At 37.6% G+C, this 23,421-nt stretch overlaps 1 protein-coding gene across 2 annotated transcripts in view; it reads right to left on the minus strand.

Moving 5' to 3' along the window:
* The window catches only part of LOC149536784 (GPI transamidase component Gpi16 subunit family protein), a 73,944-nt gene that overhangs the window by 38,670 nt on the left and 11,853 nt on the right, over nt 1–23,421 (minus strand). For both annotated transcript variants that reach the window (XM_089804143.1, XM_089804144.1), the window contains exon 3: nt 70–216. In XM_089804143.1, the coding sequence (XP_089660269.1) occupies nt 70–216 (147 nt within the window). The remainder of the gene's footprint in view (nt 1–69; nt 217–23,421) is intronic.

The raw sequence follows: 23,421 nt of genomic DNA on the forward strand, positions 1-23,421 counted from the left end.
CTGTAATCCAAGGCTTGGAACTTTCCCACAAACATAGATGCTAAAGCTCAAAGCACATAAAATGCTTACCAGAAATTCTAGCAACAAGCTTGATTTAGGTACTTTTTCTTTTGAATACCATCTATTTGCTTGAAAATCTGGAAAGCTAATATGAGTGGATGGCAAATCAAAACCCTGATTGGCATCTGGAGGATATTCATCAATTCGCAGAAAGCCCTGCATTCTCACCAGTGCATAGAATAAATTTGTAAGCAGAACTTTTAATAAGATAAAACCAGCTACTTCGCATCAATGCAAGTACATGATAAAAAGAGAAGCACTGATTTTAATTACCATGGCAAATTTTCAAAACACTAAATTTCAGACATAAAATTTACACCTCTCATCAAAAGCAAAGGGAGTATAAAGCAAAAATCAGATAAATGAAGACAAAAGTCTGTCTCATGTTTCAGAACTTGAGAGTATTTTTATGCTGGCAGTTGTCCACTGATTGTAGCTGTGTTAAGTATTGAAATCTTTCACACATATTTTAAATTTTTAATCAGAATTTTAATTTTCCAGGATTTGGCCCTGTTGTGAGGTTTTCACATCTTCACCCCATTACAAATAGGGAACCCCTCTTGTCTTTTGCTCCTGCAGTGGCGGTTCAGTTTTGTCAAGTCCTAGGTTTGGTGCGGGGGTTTTAGATGTCATCTTGAGGCTTTATTTCCACCTAAGTCAAGGGGAAGGGTTAAAGTTTTAGTCAAGTAGTGAGAGGTTTTGTGGTTAAGAAGTTAAATTTTAAGCCAATCTTGTAATTTTTCTCCTTCTTAGTAATCAATTGCACTTTAAAATGATGAAGAGAAGGAAAATCCTAAGGATAACTGCCGCAATTATGAACATGGTGGTAATCCTCTGACCAAACGATTCTTTCCACCACCCTTAATCACTGAAAATTGATCCAAAATCATGCTAAGGCATGTCAACTTGAAAATGAATAGAATGAGGGGTGCAAAATGGCAAGTTTTGGAAGTTTGAGTCGCAAAACATGTTTAATGGAAATCCTTGTTAATAATTGGTAGCTTTAGTTGGATAACTATAGTGCAAAGATATATATATATATATATATAAGTGTGAAATACAATATATCTATTAATATATTAAATATATGAGATATTTATTATATTAATTACATTCTAATGAATAGACATGTCCCATGAAGAGACATGTCTATCCATACTTCATCCTATAATAGAGAGATGGCTGCCACTTGGAAAGCGCATACCACATACAAGGGCAGTGCTACTACTTTGCAGCAGATCCAGGAAAACATCAAACATGGTATTAGAGCCTAGTTGCAAATGTAGATTATGCAGATCATATAAAATTGTCATGATAAATAATGAGCAATGAAACGAATATCAATCAATATTTCCATGAATTGAAAAGTCAGAAATTGATAGACATAATGGGATGAAATACATTCTCTCTTTGCATCTATGGGTGGAGATTTTCTCAGGGAGTTGTCTGACTAACAAATATATATATATATCATAGGTACGATTGGATCGGTGTCTACTCGTGTCTCACTGCTCTTTGTCTCGTGCACAAGTGGAATCGTTGAGTGTGAGATCAGTTAGCAGAATCCAAAAAAGTCTCAGATCGAGAAGCAGCGTCAGCTCAAAGCACATGGATGAGGGAGTTAGGCTAGATTGATGTGTGAAGTCCATGAAGCAAGCACTCAACGCCAGTCCAAATGTTGAATTTGCATAGAATGGGCACACAATCCACCTTGAACGTCCTAAAATTCCAAGGACGTACTTCTATCATAATCTCTACAGTCTACAACTGCTGGTGGGACTATATGGATGGTTTATAGTGGAAGCAAGAGAGAAGGAATCCTTCTCCTACGATGGAGAATTGAAAATTCTGGTTGATGATTTCTGACACCAATCGCTCTTGATCAGCAAATCTACAGAATGGAGTCGTGGGAAAAGAAATTCCAAGTCTGATCACAGCAACAAAGAGTGAGTGTCAAATAAAACTCACATGGCAGTAGGATCTAGATTTTGGAATGATGGATCGTAGTAATGTCACCAATGTCGGCAAGAATGAATGCTCGACCATGCATAACACTGATAAACTATTGGGGATGATCACTATAGATCGAGCTTGGGTTGGTCTCAAATGTCTGCACCTACAATCTTAGGAATGATGCATCAGGGTGCACTCAAGGAATGTTGCCAACTAAAATAAAGAGACCCTCTTCATGTTTTGGCCAACCCTTGTGGTGCAAGTATAAAGTCCACTATAGGCTTGATGATGTGTTGCTCGAAATGGGGTTGGTCGTACTTGAACAATTGTGGTCAGCGATGTGGATCATGCTTGGACTCTTAGTTGACAAAGCATGTGATCTCTCTTCTCACTCATGTGACTCTTAGTTGAGAGGCTTAGACTGTACAAATTGGAAGGAATTATAGTAAAAGAAAGAGGGGTTTAATTAAATAATGAAGACAATTTACCAATCCGTAAATAATTAGATATGGGTGTGATATCCCATACAAATTCAGTTATAATTGAATAGCAAGTTGAATAATATGATAAATGTGATAAAGACGAGCAGTGTGGGCACAAATCTATATTGATGCCACGCTATATTTTTGCAATGAGACTGCTATTGAGATATGAAGATAAATTGTCTGTCCAAATGCATGTGTTCAAGGATTTTCTTGTGTTTACAATTTGTATTAGGGCTTCTGGTTGTAATAGTAAGCTCTACAAGCTTGGTGAGATTCTACACCATGGATATTATGTGTAGTGATGAGGACCTCTACAAGCACTTCCATTCCTCGATCTTTAACATTACTCAGGAGTGGCCTGTATGCACGAAGAATATCAACCAAGTAAGATTGGGTGTAGTTCAGCGGCTAATCTAAATCTTGGTGAGTGGATTACGAGATCTTGTGCTTGATGATACTTTTTGTCGAAATGGTAAGGGTTGAAGCGCAAATCATAGTTTTTATGTAACTAACCGAGGTTGGATGTTTCCACTTTGGGTTATCTATCTCATGTATAGATTCGAGAGGTTGATGAGGTTCACTCAACTATGAAAGGCTGAGGTTGCTTCACCTTGAACATTACAGGCAGTGCCACCTATATTAAGAAGAATCACTTATCAAAAAGGGAAAACCTAACATGTACCAGCAATAAATGATGAAAATTGATTCATGTGTTATATTTCCTATATGGGCTCACCTTATGAAAGGAAATATTTGAATCACAAGGATGAAAGCATATGGAATTCAGATTTAGAGGGAGTTTGGCATCTTCAAGAGGTCTAAATGTCAGTGAACTCGAGCTTCAAAGGGAGCAAATAGGTTCAGTCAACTTGTGACCATCTCGATCATAGTGATTGAGAGGGAGTTTTCACTATTGAAGGTGAAACGCTTATGAGGTAAACTTGATTTAATTAGTTATTATACTAATGATATCATTTATATGCCTTATGGGCCATATGTAAATCATGAGGAAGTGACAACTTCCAAATGATTATCGCTTGTATTTGTTAATGTTATTGGAAGATGACAATCTTATAATAACTTAATCTTCTATCATGATTGACATCGTGTGATGGCTGGAACAAATAAGGATGGATGATTTCTAGCATGATGGATTCAGTTCCTTAATCAAATCATGACTTTCTAGATTGTGATAGACATCGTGTGACGGATGTAACCAATCACAATAGATTATGAATGTTCCTATAGTAAGTACACATTACCTTTGAACAATTTTGAGTTATGGTGAATATCATGAGACTTGATATTCTTGATCAAACCATATCTCTAATATCATATTGAGATGATATCTAAAACTAGGTATCACATGTTAGGTGATTCCTCATATCATGTGTTAGGTAATATGTATAATTTTAGGTATCACGTGTTAGGTGATTCCTCATATCACAAGTTAAGTGATATGTAAAACTAGGTATCACGTGTTAGGTGATTCCTCATATCATGTGTTAGGTGATATGTAAAACTAGGTATTATATGTTAGATGATACTTCATATCATGTGTTATGTGATCACAAGATATTTAATATGATTATATCATTTATCTTCCCTAGCTAAGAGGGAGTGTTGTTGTCTGTAGCATCGATCAGATGCCATATGACTTGACATTCTAGAAACCATTATTTACGTTGAGGTAATATGTTATTCATATTGTATATGAATCTTGTAAGCTAAGAAGGAGTGTTAATTAGTTGGATAAACTATAGTGCAAATATTATATTTATATATATATATATATATAGGTGTGAAATATAATATATATATTAATATATTAAAAATATGAGATATTTATTATATTAATTACATTCTAATGAATAGACATGTTTATCCATACTTCATCCTATATTAGAGAGATGGCTGCCATTTGGAAAGCACATACCACATACAAGGGCAGTACTACTACATTTGCAGCAGATCCAGGAAAACATCAACAATCCTCTAACCAGAGGATTCCCACCACATTAATACTCCCAAGCCCAAAATTCCACCAACCTCTAAGGCACTCAAATATGGTCTAAGGCATGAATTCAAAATAATGAAGAAAAATAGAGAAAGAAATTGTCAAGAAGAGGTTGAATGGGATAAGTTTTGGTAACGACATTGTTACATCCCAAATTTTGACCTAATTTAAATTTATTTATAGCCATTGAATTGAATGGATTCTCTTTCATAATAATGTGAAAAGGGTAGTTAAATATATCCGTTGTATTCATTATGTTAATTGTTTAACGATGCTGGTCGTTATCCATCATTTGTCATATGATGATTAGTAGTTGCTTGGTTTCGGAATTATGGTTAATAATTCAATTCTTTATCTACATTTAATGTTATTATGGATTTATCATGAAACTTCTTATTGTTGTAGAAAATGTTGCATAGGTGGTTGCAGGAGAAGATGAAGGGAAGAAGCATTGCTAAACGAGATCAACGGAATGGGATACTAACTTAGTCCAATTATCGGGTCGACAACTATGACCTTTAACTATCTTGGTAAGGACCTAGCCACTTGAACATCAGGATACAATCAATGGACACACATAAAACATTTAATAAACATTTAAAATATTAGTTATTTTTAATTAATTAAAAATAATGCGTACCTCAAATGGCTTTTGATTGACTTTTCCACCACATCATTATAATGTATATTTATGTACGTGCACATAGATATAGAAATAAAGGTGACACCATAATATTATTTTTATACAAGATTCTATCTAATACGTACATTTAAAAACATGTACAAGAAGATAAAATAATCTTCCAAATAAAGCATGTATTTAGATATACATAATAATAGATACGACCTTGGATAAAATATATAATATAATGCCATCTCATAAATACATCTACGTGCAAGTAGATAAATATATTGTAAATTATCCTTGATTTATAACCTTCAAATCTTTTTCCATATTTATTCAATTTCTTGCTAGAAACTGAAATGCACATTTGGCATATTATATTGGCATTCAAGAAGCCAAATCTTTTCTTTATGAGTTATGGCTTCTTGGAAGCCATGAAGTTTATCGAATACCTCTTTAAATATTTGGAAGCTGTGAGAAACCAGATATATGTTTTTTTTTACAAATTGTATTCCTCTTCACGGTTTTATTTTTCTGAACTTTTAACCACATTTTTCCCTCTCTTAACCTCTGTTGGAAGTCAATATTGTTATTCACTCTGAGATTGCGCTCAGGATATCTCACGAGCAAGGACTGGTTAATAGCATATAGCAAAAGCTCATCCTTCTCAAAAGACAATCAGGTTATGTGGTCGGCAAACCATTTCCAATTAAAACAATGTATTCTTTTCTATATTACTATGCGTGTATTTACAACAGTAAGGATTCTTTCCATAGGATGTCGTACATCATCATTTTTGTATGTTATTGAATAGTTCCTCAGAGAGTCTGAACTTTTCAAACCAAGTCAAGAACATTGATCATGATATATTTTACATCTTTATTTTACTGTTGTACAGCAGAATCGTATGATATTCTTTTGCCAGCCTTGAATTTTATTTTCCTCAAGTGATACAAGTTGTGATGTATTGAAATATGAAACATTATTACACCTACTATGGAATCAGCAGAATGAGTTGGTTAAACTCAGAGAATTAAACACCTAGGACTCACCCGGCTGAATGGCCATGGAAAAGGTGAAGAGGTGAGAAAGAAATCTGCAAGTAACATGGAAGCAAAATCAGATGTGACATAACAAACACATTAATATTTTTAAAAAAAGGAAAAATTATTTAATAGCTCATGCATGTTCATGTTTATTGTTTTCTCCTATTGTCAAGTCGAGCGGTGGTGATCGGGTAATTAAACCCATCCAAAAACCTTGGCCAAGGTCATTAAAGGCATATATGCCATCTCTGATCACTCGATGTCAATAGTGCTAGTTATTTAAACATGTTCGTCCATAACTGTGCAGATATTCTAAACACTAGAATGCTCAGGTGGCTAGACTAGGAGCATCCCAAGCTTGATCCTAGGGTAGGGAGGGTATTTCTATTCAATATATTGTGTGGAGATGAATATGGTCTGAGGTTGGGAGGTTAAGCCTAAGTCAATGCTTCTCCTCTTACTAAAAGTCAAGGCTTGCACAACTAATTAAAGACTCACTAGTTACTTCTTGTATGTTCCTCTTTCTATTTCATGTTATGCATTTACTTTAATTGTACGTAAGGAAAGATAGTTAATCATTATTTCAGTTGATCGTTATTACAGTTATTTCTGTTAATCGCTATTTCAATTATTTCAGTTGATCGTTATTACAATTATTTCAATTAATCGTTATTTCAGTTATTTCAGTTGTTTTTATTATCTCAATTAATCGTTAGTAATTAAATCAGTTAATTTCTCATGAAAAGGATTCAACATATTTTGTTTCAATAGTTAGTTGAGAAAAACTCTTTCATATACTAGTTCTCCTTTATTTTGTTATGAAAATCCATTTGCTACAGACATTTCAAGGAAATCATGTTTGTTGGAACTCATCTGACCAGAGGATTCCCACCACATCAATCCTCTCAAACCAGAATTTCCCCCTTTTACATTGTGCCAAAATTGACTCCATGCAAGTGTTAGAGGTGAAGAATGATGAGTTGAGGTGAACTTGATTGATAACAAGGGAAATGTTCGAAATTATTGAAGGCGAAAGCTAAACTATGCTTGGTGGATGTCCTATGCCCAAAGGATTCCCACCACATTAATACCCCAACATGGAATTTCTCCTTCCTGTTTAATTTTATTTTCCTCATGCAAGGTGATAGACACGTCATCAAAGAGTTAAAGGAAAGCAATTTGGACACCAAATGAACAACATTGGAATGAAATAGTTTTGTCATACCTGGTGGAAATCCTCTAACCAGAGGATTCCCACCGTGGAAATTCTCTCTCCAAAGGATTCCCACCCAAGCCTTTTGTCCTCTCAGCCTCCCAAATCCGCCCAGTCCAAATGGAAAAATTACCTCGTCAGCCCTCTCTAAAATACCAGCATTTTGATGGAATAAAATTTGCTGGAATTATATGAATTTGGACCCAAAATACCAGGACGACCATTTAATGAGGGGAGAGATTTTATTAATAAATTTGTTTATTTTTGAGCCAAGTCAGCCCTATCCAAGTCAGTCCCCTTTCAGCTACCAATGGTACCTATAAAGGAAGGGAGATTGGGGACATTTTAACATCAAACAAGTTTGAATTCCTCTCTGCTCTCCATCAGCTAATCACAGTGACTTTCAGTAGTGATCCAGTCCTAACTGTGGGGAGCAAATCAGGTCTGCTGTAGCAGCGAATTCCTCAGGGATAGGCAGAGGGTTTGAGTAGACCATGACAGCAAATTCTTCCAAGAAAGCTGTGAGGTACATTGAGGTGCTGGGTTGATATAAACGGTGAACAGATCCAATAGAGGTTGGAAGATAAAATCCTAGGGAAGGCAATGATTCTGGGCATGCAAGGAAGATTTATCCTAAAAAAATCAGAGTTAACGGTGGTAGGGCCAAATCTGGGTATATAATATGATGAAATTCATTTATTTTTCCAGATTTTAATATTTAAATTTGCAAAGAGAATTATCTTGAACTTGAGAAAATCCACTTTGCCTCCTTATTTCAAATTTTCCTTCATGTTTTATTATCAGTTTTGGTAAACTTAATTCTTTTCTCCTTTTTTTGCAAGTTGAATTCAAGAAGGAGACTCTAGAGGGTAAGGTGATGATCAAGGCCTCAAAACTTCAAGCAGATACTACAGGAGATTATCAAGCTTGAGGTTGTAAGGAAGAAGGAAAGTTCAACATCAAGAACAATTAAAATGCAAGTGTCAATGGAGATCAAGGTGGACATGAGGACAAACTTATCCATTCCACAAATGCAATCAATTACAAGTCAGACCGTAAAAAAAGATTTCAAAGAAAGTAGAGAACTTGAAAGATGAAGTCATTGAGGTCATCACAGTCATGCTCAAGAGGAGTTATTAGTTTCAGAAGAGTCAATCAAAGTTTAAAATGTTGAACATCAAGAGATACTTTATCTTCATCAAAGGATTAAATAGATCTACAAGATAAGGATGATGAGGTGGCAGCTAGCTGTCTCCTCCAACCAGAAAATTCCAATCCCAAGCACAATCGTGCCTAATGTCCTATTTCTTCATTGGCTATCAAAATCATTATAATTTTCTTACTGGCCCATGAAGTGGTACCCTCATGTAATTGGTTGCAAATTTGGCAACCTTAATTAGAGTTTGTGGGAAGAAATCTCGACCCTTGATCTTGAATCAATCTTGGCCCTTCATTGTAATGGAACTACTATAAAAGACTGGGGCCTCATCAATTGTAATGGGTTAGATTCGTTAAAGGAAGTAGGAGTTAAGTTGGATTCAAGAGAGCTAAGGGATTAGAGTAGGCAAGCTAAGGGAGAGACTAGATGAAGTTATAATAATTATCAAAGTAATTGATAATTCATTGTTTGTTCTTCATGGTGGATTACTTAAAAATGCCTTTGCAATGTCGCACAGTTTCCTTAGTCTTTCACATGGAGTAGATTTATTTTCGTGTCGAACGAATCCAGGCCACTAGTCTCTTGCTGATGGTAAGGAATTCCTTGTGTGGAAGTCAATGACTAAATGCACTTAACTTAAATTGGTGTTTAAACTTTAGTTTGCATCCATTTGATGGGATTGGAGATGAGATATTGATTTGAAAACCATTCAAGTAAATTCTTAGAAGCTTGCAATAGGTGGGTTGAGTCGTTGGCGAGATCACATCTAGTAGAATCCAAGTCATCCATGATTCCTTCTATTTGTACTTAGAAGTAGTAGTAGAAATTAAGTTGAAGTGGAATTTGGAAAATCAAAACCTATATTTTCATTGCACATTGTGAAGCTAAATCTTTAGAAGTACAAAGAGTTGATATCCATTGAATAAATAGCGTCCACCAAGTGATAACTAGCATATCACATTATTTTACTGAGCAAGTGTCCACAATTGAAGGAACCTTGAAGTCATTTCATGATCTTACACTGCAAGCTTAGCATCAAAGATGACCTTATATCAAGAGAGGATTGTGTAGTTTATGTTTAGTCATTTACACTAATATCACTTTTCCTCATGTACAAGGTAAGCACACTCACTTAGCACATCAGTACCTCTAAGCATTTGTTACTAGGGTTAGTAATGGTGAATCATTCCTTTGAGAATTTCACCTTGTTGCATTACTCCCCATTGACAAAGCATTTGGAGCTACTAAAGCCTTGTAAGTCACCCATGTCTCTAAATGCTGACTGTCATAGATTAATCCATGGACTATCCAACCATTAATTTGACATTTGTAATCAGTATTGAATTTTCGCATTATTATTTTAAAATAATCTAAGTGGGATTTGGCCTGTGTGTTTTCAAGTCATCTCAAAATGAACACCTCAATTGTATTTACATTAATTGCATTTTTCCTTATGTATGGTAGCAATAATTATAAGGCAAAGGGGCCCACTTACCCTTGTAATTCTTTTCTAAAACCAATTGTAGTTAAGCATTGAAATATTTCACAGGTATTTTTAGTTTAAGTTTAATTTTTGGGGGGAATAAGCCCATGTATTTCTTAGTCATCTCAACATAAGAAGCATGACTAGTCATTTACACTAATGACATTTTTCCTATGTATGTAGATAATAACCTGCAAGGCAAATAGACCCACTTAACAAAATAGCACTTATAGCCATTTGTCAGTAGGGGAGAAAAACAGAATATATCAATCCTTTTGGGGATTTTCACCCTCTAGTCCCCAATCCTGCTGACAGAATTTTCGAAGCATGTAATACCTTCAAAGTCACCATTGGCTCCCAATGCTAACCAATGTGGAATTTAGCCATGCATGTGTTAACATTTAGTATTAGAAGTTTTTCACAGATATTTTTATTAGAAGTTTATTTTTTTGGAATTGGCTCATCGTTTTTACAATTCATCTCAAGTTAACCTCCTCAATTGCCATTTCCACTAACAGAATTATCCTTCCTATATGTTGCTAATAGATACAAGGAAAAGGAACTCACTTTAGCACACAATTTCCTTTAAGCATTAATTAGTCAAGGACAAGATGATGTCATGGAGCAATGAATGTAATCTATCAATTTGGAATTTCCACCATCTAGCCTTTTTCCCTAGTGCTAAACCTTTACATGTGTCACCCTAGTCTCACAGTTCTAACCAACATAAAATTAAACCAGATACAACCCAATCAAGTATTTACATTAAGTATTGAAATATATTGTGGGCATTTTCAATTAGAATTTTTTTGTTGGAAAGATTTGCCCAACGTGTTTTTAAGTCATCTTAAAAAGATCTTTAGGAGCAATCATTTACATTAATGATATTTTTTTCTCATTTCTATAAGTAATAATTACAAAGCAATGGAGCATACTTGGCACACTAGCACCTCTAAACATTTGATAGTCAGGGAAGGAACAATTAATCTAACCAACCACTTTGGACTTTTCATCATCTAATCTCTTTGTGCTTTCTGACTCCCACTGAACCATTTTGGTTATTTGTGGGCATTTCTATTATTTCATTGTTTACTTTTTATTTTCTATCCAAGTGGTTTTGCTACCTGAAGCTACCAAACATTAACATAGTTAAGTTTCAGGGATCGCTGTAAATGTACTAAGCACTGCCATAATATTTTGCGTGTGTTTTCCACTTTGCAACAATTTCTTATTTATATTAATAAATCAAGAGGGGACATGTCATTCATTAAAATGGTAACAACATAATTATATATATAATATACCATATATATAATTTATTAATTTAATTAACTACAAACACACATATATATGTATCACATATATGTAACTTCACTGTAGTCTCAAAGTTTATCCAACTGAAGCTACCAAATATTAACAGACTGCTAGTTAATACTTTACTTCCCAAGTTCCCAATTATATTGACGCAAATCAGAATGTGTATTTATTGAAAAGGAGCCTTAATAATGTAGATAACTACACTTCCACAAGCTATACTCATTATGATAAGAGTTTCCAATACTAAAATGAGAAGTGCGTTCAGTAACAAAATATAAAAGAATTGAAAACCCTGCAAGCTCAACCAGCAGGTAAAACAAATTTCTGATACTTCTTAAGGCATGGAAACGAGTGATTCATGTACATGGAAATACAAAATTTAACAACACATTTATATATCTTCTTAAAGGGAAAAATTCAAACATATATTTCCAGAAAAAGATATGCTGATAAATAAATAAAATAACATCCTTTATGGAAGGCAATGGATGTGGATATCAAGATTCAAAACACTGCTAAGATATATGAAAACTGAATTGTCTAGTGTTTTGGGTAGTTTTTCTCAGTTAATGGTCAATACTTCCCTTTCCAAAAACATCAACAAAGATGACCTAATCCTGAAAAACAGCACAAAGGATGTAGTGAAAATAGGTTCTGAGAATTACCTTCTCTTTGAAAACTTTCTCAACCCCTAAGATGATAAAGAGGATTTTGACATTGAGTATTGCAACTCATCACTACCAAAAAACAGAGGCGACTGAATGAATAAACAGTTGCATTGCACTGTTACTACATCCACTTATGTGATTCCATTGAATAATGACACAAGAGAACCATTGGAATCAAAAGAGAAATATGTTTGGGAGACTTGTTGTGACCTTTTCACAAAATTGCCCCATTGCAAATGGGAACCCTCTCTTTTTTGCTTACTGGTAATTAATACTCTTGCTGATAGTATAGATTGGTAACATTTCAGAGCCTTGCAAGCCAATGGTTTCCCAATTCAATCTAACCATTATCAAGTCATCACATTTTCAATCAAGTTGTGGACAATCAAGGGAAACATGAAGTGTAGATTGAGGATGATCAAAGGAAGAGCATAGAGTTTGTGGTGTTGGGCAAATATCAGATCCGAATCTTTAATAGCCATTTTTGAGTAAATTTGAGTTTGAGTCAAGCCCATGGGCTTGACAAATTCAGCTATGTCAAGACATTGAGAGCCCCAAACCAAGTTGAATTAAGGCCAAACAATAAAGTTCACTCAAAAAGTATAAATTCGAGAGGCAAAGACTAAATTTGAGCTTAATGAATTAAGCTGATAAGAAGATTTTCATATAACTAGAGGTATTTTTGCCCAGTCATAAGGAGATTTCAAAAAATGCATTGTGTTTTTTGCCCAACTAAGGGGTGTTTTCCGAAAATATAAAGGCATCTTGCAACAATCACAATAGGATTTCCTCCCCAAATACATTTTACTTCATCCGATCCACATAGGATTTCTGAAAATCATCATATGCCTCTGCCAGTCAGCTTCTTATTTCTGCTCCAGCCCATGTACTTAGCCCAGACAGCATGTGATTTCCATAAATCCACATAAGATTTCGCCCTGTGAGCTCTTGATCTCCACTTTGTCCAAAAGGCCTCTAAATTCAATAAAAAGGCTAAATAGCTTGGCTGTAGGGAGCAGATCAAACTTCTTCAGCAAATTGAAACAACAAGACAGCAAGGTACTTGATTAGCAAGTCAAATTCGGAGAAAACATTATAAGCATTTGAAATAAAAAGCGAAATATCTCCAAGGTTTGGGCAGATTGAAAGTACAAAGTTCAGATTTAACAAAGAAATCAGGCCTTCTAAAATTTGATACACTTCCAGATCTGAGTTTTAAACTCAGAGTTTGATTACCAGAGCAAGGCGTGAGTGGAATTCAAGGGTGATTATGAGATGGTGGAAGGCTATGTATGCACTTCTAGAGGGGTTTAAATGAAGATTGTGTTTATAGGTGACTTATTTGATTTCTGAAATACTAATCCTTGTTGTTTAAGATGAAAAGCAAAGTGCCTAACTAATGATGTATTGCAAGGTTTCATCAAGAGGACAAGATGATCAAGCTCGAGACCTTCAACCAAGAGGATGGTTTAAGTTCAAGGATCAAAGTGGAGATGCAAATTGAAGATGGAGATCAAAGAACAAGTTGTGAAAGAGAAAGAACCAAGGCTATAAGCAGATGGAAAAGACTATCAAACTTCAATTTCCTTCAGGAATCCAAATCCAAGATTCAAGTACACGAAGCACCTACATCATTTGTACAAATGCAAGATCAAGGTCAGAACATCATTATGACAATGAGATTTCAAGTACAAGCAAGTACATGAATATGACAATGAGAAGGTTTCAAGGTAAAGAATTTCAAAGGATGAAAGACAACATGGAAGTCAAGCAATTTGGGAACATGAGTCATCATCATCAAGCCAAGGCCAAGTAATATTGAGGATCAAGAGATATTGATTAAGTGTACAAAATAAGCATGTTGAGGTAGTGCCCATTTATCTTCAACCAATCAGACTATTCCAATTCCACATGTCCAAAATCAATCAATCAGATCATGCAAGTGTACATGTGGAGTCCATGTCATGCATCTACCTAACCTGTTTTCTCATTGGTCCATAAAGGCAAAGTAGCTTTCTCATTGGACCACAAGATGGTGCTTTCATGCAAATGGTTCAACATTTAAAGCTTGTAGCTAGTTATTCTAGGGTTGTGTTGGCATAATCTTGGCCCTAGATCTTGAATCGATTAGAATCCTTCATTGTAATTGAATAGCTCTAAAGGCCAAGGCCTTCTCATTTGTAACTTATTAGATTAGATTAGTTAGAGTGAAGAAAACTTGTTGAGATCATTGCTATAATGCAACCAAAATTGTTCACAATTCCTTTTTAGTCTTTATGGTGGATTACGTGTTTATTTTGGAGTATTCTGTGGTTCCCACATTTCCTCACTTAGATTAGGATTTTAATTAATGTTGAGTGGAAGTAGTTGAGTAGAAAATGCATCTTTATGAAACTCACCTAATCCATACCACTAACGGTTTGTTGATTATAAGTTTTCCTTCTAAGATCAACAGGTTTTCAATGAGCTTCACTTTGATCATTGTTTGTACATTGATATGCATCTATTGATGGTGTTGAAGTAATAGCAATAGTTCGAATATCATACATTTAACTTAGAAGATTGCAATGCCTAGTGGAGTTAATGACAGCACCAAGTCTAGTAGAGTTGCAAAGACATTCACTGTTTCTTGCACTCTTGGAGTAGAATAGCTTTCTAAATCCTTGTCTATTTGCTAGTTGTTCGATTAGAAGTAATTGAAGAGCTATCATTGCTAAATCCTTCGCATTTGCAAAGTTGATATCCATTAAATGAATAGTGCAAGTCCCTTTGTGATACCATCATATCAAGTCATACAACTAAGTGAAAGTTCACAACTAGAAGGAACCTTAAGGTTGCCTCCATTGATCACACAATCCATATACATTGTTTAGCATACGAGCTTCCTTGTTCAAGAGAGAATTGGAGATTTGGTGTTCCATTTGGAATACCAAGACTCTGCGTGTTGAAGTGGTCATAAAACTCGAACCAACAAGACCTAGTGAAGTCGCATTGGGACTTGTTGACTTAGTATTTGTTGTTGATTACAGGGGAGGCCCTTAACATAATTATTGCAAAAGCAATTGGTTGGAAGTTATGATCTCTCAATTACAAAGAGAGGTTAAATATACTCAAGCTTGCAATTTACAGATGACACAATATTGTTCTCCACTTCCAATTTGAGAGAAGGTGGCTCAAAAAGTTACTTCGCACCTATCAACTTGCCTACAACCAATAGAAAAAAAAGAATAAATGCAATGTGCTATTTTACACTATTCGCTTCTACATGCAATCGTCTCCCGTGATGACTTTTTTGCATACAATCATCTCTTGCGTACACCTTTCCGCACACCCTTCTGGCTTTCTTCTCCACACATGGCTTCTCTGATCACATCATGTTTGGGCGTCCTTCGTTTCGATTTGCCAGTGTGTCGTGGTGGTCGGGTTGATCGTGTTGGACATTCATTTGTTTGTAGAGGTGGCTCTCTTACATGAGGTTTGTATTTGCCTTCAACTGTTCTCTCTCTCTTTCTTTACCCAAGGATGTTCCGGCCCTCATTTCTCCTCCATAGTTGATTTGTTTCGGCCTCCTCGGTAGCTAATTTGTGACAAGGTTTTGCCTTGTCTTGTCTCCTCTTCTTATCCTTTATGTTCTCTGTGTGCGACCTACATCTATTTCACATTGCTCGAGGGTAAGATTTCGACTATCTCAAGCTCTGCTTACAGTTCAAAGATGACTATAAGTGGAGATGGGTTCATCACAAACACAACCTCAAACCTACCACAGGCTCTGCAACCGGGTTACTAAGTTGGAAATGGACAACCAAATGCTCAGAGAGCAAGTACTCTCATTGACTGAGACAATTACGAAACTCAAACATGCCACAAGCTTGAATACTTCTCAAATCAAAGGTTTTTTTGATACTTTCACTTCTGAAACTGCAAGCTTAAAATCCCATTTGGAATCCATAATCGAGCAACTTAAGGGGTTAGATACCATCAAAGAACAGCAATCTGAAATTGCAGCAAGACACTTTCTCTGATTTCTGAAAATGAATAGAAACTGAAATCATGGGCCTCTCTCTACAATAACATAGGTGCTATTGCACCTTTATCAAGTTTGGATAAGATTGTTCAGGGGAAGATAGAGGATGAGCGTGTGAGACATACTCAGAAGCTCAACCTGCGAATATGTGGTCTCCCTTCCACTTTTGACCCTCTCTCTACTAGACGTTCTCTCCTTATTGATCAGATTGGTATCTCCAACATCATACTAGATAAATGCTAGATTGATCAAGGAGACATCCTTTTCATCTAGCTTCTTACCTTTTCTGATAGGCCTCATGCTCTTAGAGCGAAGAGGAAGTTGTTCTCTCTCCCCTCTAAGATTTTTCTAGATGAAGATCTCACAAAAGCACAAGTAGCAGGGTTGAAACATGCTCGTGGTCTTGTGGTCGAAACTAGATGGGTTGGGAAATGGGTAGTTATTAGGAATCTTAAAGCAGTCATTTGTGATTCCCCCCCCCCAATGGACGGGAAGCGAGTCAGGCCCCCAAGACCAAATGACGGTCTCACCAACAATCGGACAAGAGGGAGCCCTCCACTTGCTCTCTTCTTGTTAACTGTTGGAATGGTAACGGTTCCCTATGGTCATTACAAGATCTCTTCCACAATGTGGTGGGTTCGTTGATATAGTGATCATCATTAAGACCCATGAGAGTCTCGTGCGTCCTCTTCTGAGATATTCAGGCTATCAATGGTTTTCTATTTGTAGAGAGGAGGTTCGTGCTTCCGGTGAGGTCCGTGGATCTAGAGGTGTTGCTTGTTTGATTAGAGGTGATACTTTCAGCTTTACTTCCGTTGTCCACTCTAACACATATACCAGATTCATGTGGGTCAGTACTGACTGTAAGAGTCATCATCAAAGAGATATCTTATGTTACTTCCCGTTCTTCTCCTTATGTTATTCATGTTACCGAGGACAGGGACCCATTTGCTAACCTTTATGAGTGTATCTCTCAGTTTGCCACTTTGGGGGACATCATCATTCTCGAGGATTTCAATGCGCAGAGTAGAGAACTCAGACTCCTCTTTATGACCAATGTTCTGATTCAATCTACACCTTAGAGATTGATCCGACCTGTTTGGGACTTCAACGTATTTCTGATGATGTTCTTGGGCCGATTTCTTGCTATGGTCAACATCTACTCCAGCTTTGTGAATCCTCTAGGCTTGTGATTTTGAACAGTCTTTCATGCTTTCTAAGTTCTGATCTCTTTACCAGTTGGCCTCACTGTGGGGGCACGAGTGTTGTTGACTATGCCCTCACCTCTCCCTCCATTCCCTCCATTCACAACGTCACCATCTCACGCCTTCCTCTTGCAGGCCATGCTCTCCTTAGTATTACTCTTCACCTTTCTCCTCACTCATCGCCTTCTCTCCAATCTCCTCAACTCTTGCCTGTCACTACCCACCCCCTTACTAGTTTCTGCTTCCTCGACGGCGACAATGAGCTCTTTTTCTCTCATCTTAATGGGCTCCTTAACCCTGCTTGTTTTAGCAACTCTTGTGAGGCCTCCTCCATGTTTGATTTACTAGCTGGGGCCATTTGGAAGTTTGTCATCATTTCCATCCCTCACCGCTCTTCACTCTCCCTTAGAAGCAAATGACATAATACATGCCCTATGAAACAATGGTTCGATGCTAACGACAAATCCTTCCATCGCTCGATGCATTCCACTTTTGAGGCCCATCCCCCACCTATGCTCTCCTGCGTTCTTCTTACCTCTATTTTTTGCGCTGCAAGAAGCGATCCTTTATCGTGTCTCAATGTAAACCCCTATGCTCCACGCTTATCCCAATCCCTAGCTCTTCTAGCGCACTCTGTACCCCCATTGTCCCCCCACCCTCCACCCTTGACTTTCGCTCCCTAACCTCTCACACAATTGTTCTTTATGACACTCCTAGACAGTCATCTACCCACCCCATTTTGCCTCCTCACTGTCGCTTGTTCACCCCCTCCAACATTTATGAGGCCATTAGATCCATTAGATGCGGCAAAGCAGCTGCTGAGGAGGGGTTCCAGGCCAAACTCCTCAAGTTTGGTGCCCCAGTCCTTAGCTCCTATCTCCCTATACTCTTTAATAGAGTGGTTTGTACTAGTTTCCCTAATTCTTGGTCAAGGCATTTGATTTATCCGATTCATAAGACCGATCCTATCTCTAACCCCGATAACTATAGGACCATTATGATCGGGCATACGTTTGCCAAACTATATGCCACAGACCTGAATGTTATGTTATCCAGAGAGCTTGATAGGAGAGGGTGTAGAGCTAGAGGACAAGTCAGTTTTCGTGATGACTACCAAACCATGGATCACATTTTCACGTTACAGGCTATTATTGAGGAGGCTAGACATAGATCGGCGAAAGTATATTGTTGCTTTGTTGATTTTTGCAAAGTTTTTGATTCCGTCCCTGGGATGGCTCTATTTCAAAGGTTTCGTGTGATTGGGATTTCTAAGTTGCTGATAACTACTATAATGAGATTGTACGAAATTGTAGTGGGTAGATTCAGGACTCATGAGGGATTCTCAATTCCAATCCATAGCACCATTGGGGTTAAGCAGGGTTGCCCTCTCTCCCCCACTTTGTTTGGTTTGTATATTGATGAGCTTGAGGACTTCCTTAAGAACTCCCCACTCCCTAGTGATGGGTATTATTGCATCAGGTCTTGATCTCCATTCTTCTTTTTGTGGATGACGTGGTTCTTCTAGCTTCTTCTCTAGAGGGTTTACAAAGGCTTCTTGATGGTTTGGCTTCCTTTTGTAACCAGTGATAGCTTGTGGTTAACACGAGTAAGACTCGGGTTATGGTCTTTAATGGCTTAAAGACCTCTCATCTTCACTTCTTTCAAGGAGAAAAGATTGAGATTACTTCTTCATATATCTATCTCGGAGTGAAGTTCTCTAGACCCCGCTTCAACATGAGATCGACAATTCAGTCCAGAGTCAGTAAGGGTACGGGATCTCTTGCTATGCTTGAGAGACAATGCTTCAGACATCATTTTCAGGATACCTCGTCCAAGTTGTCCCTCCTGGACTCCCTAGTACAATAAAGTGTTCTTTATGGCTCCGTGGTTTGGGGGCCATCTCTCCTAGTCTTGGATTGGGCCTCAATCGAGCATGTGCAGACTATGCTTTTGTGGCGTATCATTAGATGTCACAAATTCACCCCTCATAGTATTATTTCAAATTAGTTTGGTGCTCATCCCTTCAGACTTGTGGCCATATTTGACTTGATTTGGTTCCTTCATCGCCTTTGTGGTTTTGCAAATTCAACTGGAGATCGATATAGATACTCCTACCTGGCCTATTGCTCTTTTGTTACGACTGCAAGTTCTAATACTAGCTCTTGAGCTCACTGTTGGTATGCTCAAGCAACCTCTTTGATAAGTTCGATTGGGATTGATATTGACTACCTCCCTCCATATTAGTTATCGTTGGATGCCCCTGTTCATCTCCTCCCCTCACATCAAGAGATGAATGAGCATGTCAGACTTGATATCTACAAACAGTACATTATCACTACATGGAGTAACCCTCCTGGAGGTTTACATCTGAGGATGGCCTTTTATGTCGAACACTTTCTAGAGATTCGTGATGGGATTATTGTTCATCTAGCTACCTATCTCGACGTTGATGTCATGCCCTGTGTATCTCTCTGGGCTCCTTCAAAGTTGGTCCTCACCGTCTTCGCACCCAAACCGACCATCATATGGATAACGGAGACCAGATCTGTCAGTTGTGTACTTTAGTGAAGGTTGAGACAAAGGCTCACTTTACTTTCTGTTGCCCTATCTTCTATGAGATCAAAGGGAGATTTCATTGTCTTTTCCGTGATTGTTTTTCTCTTTCAGCTTTCTTCAGTTACATTGATCAGTGATGTCTCGCACTTTACCTTCAGGAGGCCACCCTGCTCCGCAATAGTACTTTACAGTCACTACTTCCTCGTCAACATACCTTTGATCAGCTGATCACTACCTTTTTCTCACCCTTATCTCCGTCACGGGGTGTGAAAAGGTCATCCAATAGCACCAGTCACTCCAAGTCTGTCAGACCCTGCAACAGTTTTTTCTGACAGCGACACTCCTCCAGTAGCTCTCATAGACAGATTAGGGCTCATGTTCACCTACAATCATATCCTTCTATGACCAATTTCTTTTTGCCAATGAAGGACCCCTAGTGCTTGCCTTGGCACTTCTCTTCTCTTCTTCTTGTATCTTGTTTCTTGTTTGCTTTTTCTCGGACACCGTTTGGTGCTCCTAATTCTGTCAACTATCTTGTTGTAAGCTTTCAGTCCCATAGACCTTTTGTGGTTTTTAGTTGGACATTAATATTATCATCTTATCTTATCTTCAAAAAAGAAAATAAATTCTAATAACCTTCACTCATTTGAACGAGCTTCATCAATTGATTTTACATTAAAGTTGAAAATCTCTCATGTTTTCCAAGTTTGAAATATTGTAACTACTTTCAGTTTGATGGAGAAGCTAGTGTCTTTTATTGTGTTATAAACAATATCTCGTTAAATATCTCCTCTATTATTTCATAATGGCTTCAATAACACTCCTTGGGAATATGAACCCATCAATTCTGACATCATATATAATCCGCAACTTCACACCATTCCTCATTAATCTAGCTTCTATGACCTATATCCACATTGATCGTGAAGTTGAAGCTGCTTCGACACAATTTAACCAAAATCTCCCCTATTATTTCAAAGGTAGAATATCAATTTGAGAAGAGATAAGATAAATTTATTAATGTCCACCAAGAGACCACCAAAAGGGTCTGAGAGATTGAAAGCATACAACCAAAGAAGTAGTAGACCAAAGGACCACCAAACAGTGTTCGGAAAAGAGCAAGCAAGAAGCAAAAGAAACAAACAAAGGAACCATCCCCGAGGCAAGGACTAGGGATCCTTCCTTGGCTGAAAGAAATCCAACACCGAAGGATACGGGCCAAGGTGAGTAGGAACCTCAAACCGTCACTGAGAATTGTTGGAGTGTCGCTGATGAGTAGAAATGTCATAGGGTCTCACAGATCTACAAAGACCGGTGATAGAGGCACTAGACAACCGCTTCACCCCCTGCATCGAAGACGAGGGCAAGAAAAAGTTGGTGATGAGCTGATCGAAGGCCTGTCTCTGGAGGAATAGGAGTTGCAAAGAGGGTCGCGGAGCTGAAAAGTCTTTCGGAGATAAAGTGTTAGGCACCTCTAATCCATATAGCAAAAAACAGTCGTCAACAATCTACACTCTAAATAAGCAATAAAATCTCCCTCTGGTCACATAATAGGTAGGGCAATGAAAAATGAAGTGGGTCTCTGTCTCAACCTCAGCCAAGGTGCACAACCAACAGACCCAGTCCTCTCTATCAATATGGTGATCAATCTAGATCCAAAGCCAATGGGAGCCCACTCTGAAGGACCCCAGGGAGATGTGCATGGTCTGGCACTAGCGCCGAGACAAGTTGCCAGGGTGGACAATAATCATGTCCTGAATATCCAAAAAATGCTCAGCATAAAAGGCATAAAAGGCCATCCTTGCGTAATCCCCCCCACTAGAGTTGCACCAGGTTGTGGTGATGTATTGTCTGTAAATATCAAGTTTGACCCATCTGTTCAACTTCCATTGTTAAGGGAGGAGGTGACTGGGAGCGTCCAATGAGCACTGAAAGGGAAGGAGGCAACGAATGTCAATCCTGATGGAGCTCAACAAGGAAGTAACCTAGGCATACCAACATCAGGCTCTAGAGGTGTGATCAAAATCTGCAACCAAAACAGAGGAATAGTAAGCCAAGTAAAAATATATGTGTCGATCATCCACAGAGTTTGTAAAGCCACAAAGACAGTGAAGAAACCAAATCAGGTTGAAGATGGCCCCAAGCCTAAAGGGATGAACCCTGAACTCTACCAAAATAATGTTGTGAGGAGTGAATCAATGACGTCTGATAGTGCATTGGAGGAACAAAGTCAGACACACTCGATAGAGGTCTAATTTAAGTCAAGAAGAGAAGGCCCCCAAACCACAGACCCATTGAACATCGTCGGTCTAACTAAGGAGTCTAGGAGGGACAGCTTGGATGAAGTGTCCTAAAAATGGTGTCTAAAGCACTATCTCTCCAACATGGCAAGGGAGCCCATCCCCTTGCCAACTCTGGGATGGCGAGTTTCAAGTCAAAGTAAGGTCTAGAGAACTTGACCCTATGGTATGTGTGTGAGGAAGCAATCTCAATCTCCTGCCCCTGAAAGTAAAAATGCAAATGAGAGGTCTTCAAGCAATTAAAGACCATGATCCATTTCTTACCCAAATTCACCACTAGTTTTCACTAGTCACAAAAGAAAGCTAAGCCATCAAGAAGTCTCTGAAGACTCTCTGAGGAGGAAGCCAAAAGAATCACATCGTAAGCAAAAAGAAGAATGGAGATCAAGACCTTATCCAAATAGCAACCATCACTGGAGAGCAAAGAATCTCTGAGAAAAGCCTCCAGCTCATCAATATATATGCCAAATAGTGCTTTGAATAAGAACTGAGAAGCCCTCCAGAGTCTTGAATCTGCCCACCACACTCTCGTACAGTCTCATAATAGAAATTATTTTATTTCTGTGCAATTGATTGGATTCTTCAACAGCATTCTTAGTGTATGATTAGTCATACATCATGAATTACCGACAAATTTGACCAAACATTGTTATGTCAACTTCAACCATAAATCAATTAATAGACTTGTCACACCTAAAACACCACATTGTTGAAGAAAAAAGTAGTCTAAAAATCTTATATCGTTTGTTTCACCAAAAGAAGAGATCAATACATATTCAAAAAGACAGAAATGTAATCCAGCAGGTGTGACAGATTGATAAGATGGAAACATGTTGTGCATGTCCAGGGACTGGACCCCTATTTGTGTCTCATGGGCTAAGGAACCATTAAATCCTATTTGCCAATCAAAAACAAATAAATAAGACCTTTTGTACCTGCTTGGATTCAAAGCCAAATCATTTTGACAGAACTGTCTTCCAAAAATCCTGTTTGTTATAATCCCAACTCCCAAAGACTACTTATCTATTCTTGTACTTAATCTAATGTCTCCAAACAAGACCCGATCTTAGTTGCTAATACGCCTGCCAATTATCTTTTTCTTGACTGGAAGAATTGTACTGTTTGCAATCCTTAACTATAATATCAGGAGACCTACGTTGAACTACACAAGGGCAGCACATAGTGCCCAACAACTGATCCTGAAGGAGTTGATACCATACTTGTCAACTGAAACCTATCAAAGAAAGATGCATGCCCATACTGCTGTAATATATGATTTGCAGCAAATCAAAAATGATCTGGAACCTCTT

Source organism: Cupressus sempervirens, chromosome 10 (assembly GCF_028749045.1).
Source record: "Cupressus sempervirens isolate cs-2001-9-10 chromosome 10, ASM2874904v1, whole genome shotgun sequence".
NCBI classification, from domain to species: domain Eukaryota; kingdom Viridiplantae; phylum Streptophyta; class Pinopsida; order Cupressales; family Cupressaceae; genus Cupressus; species Cupressus sempervirens.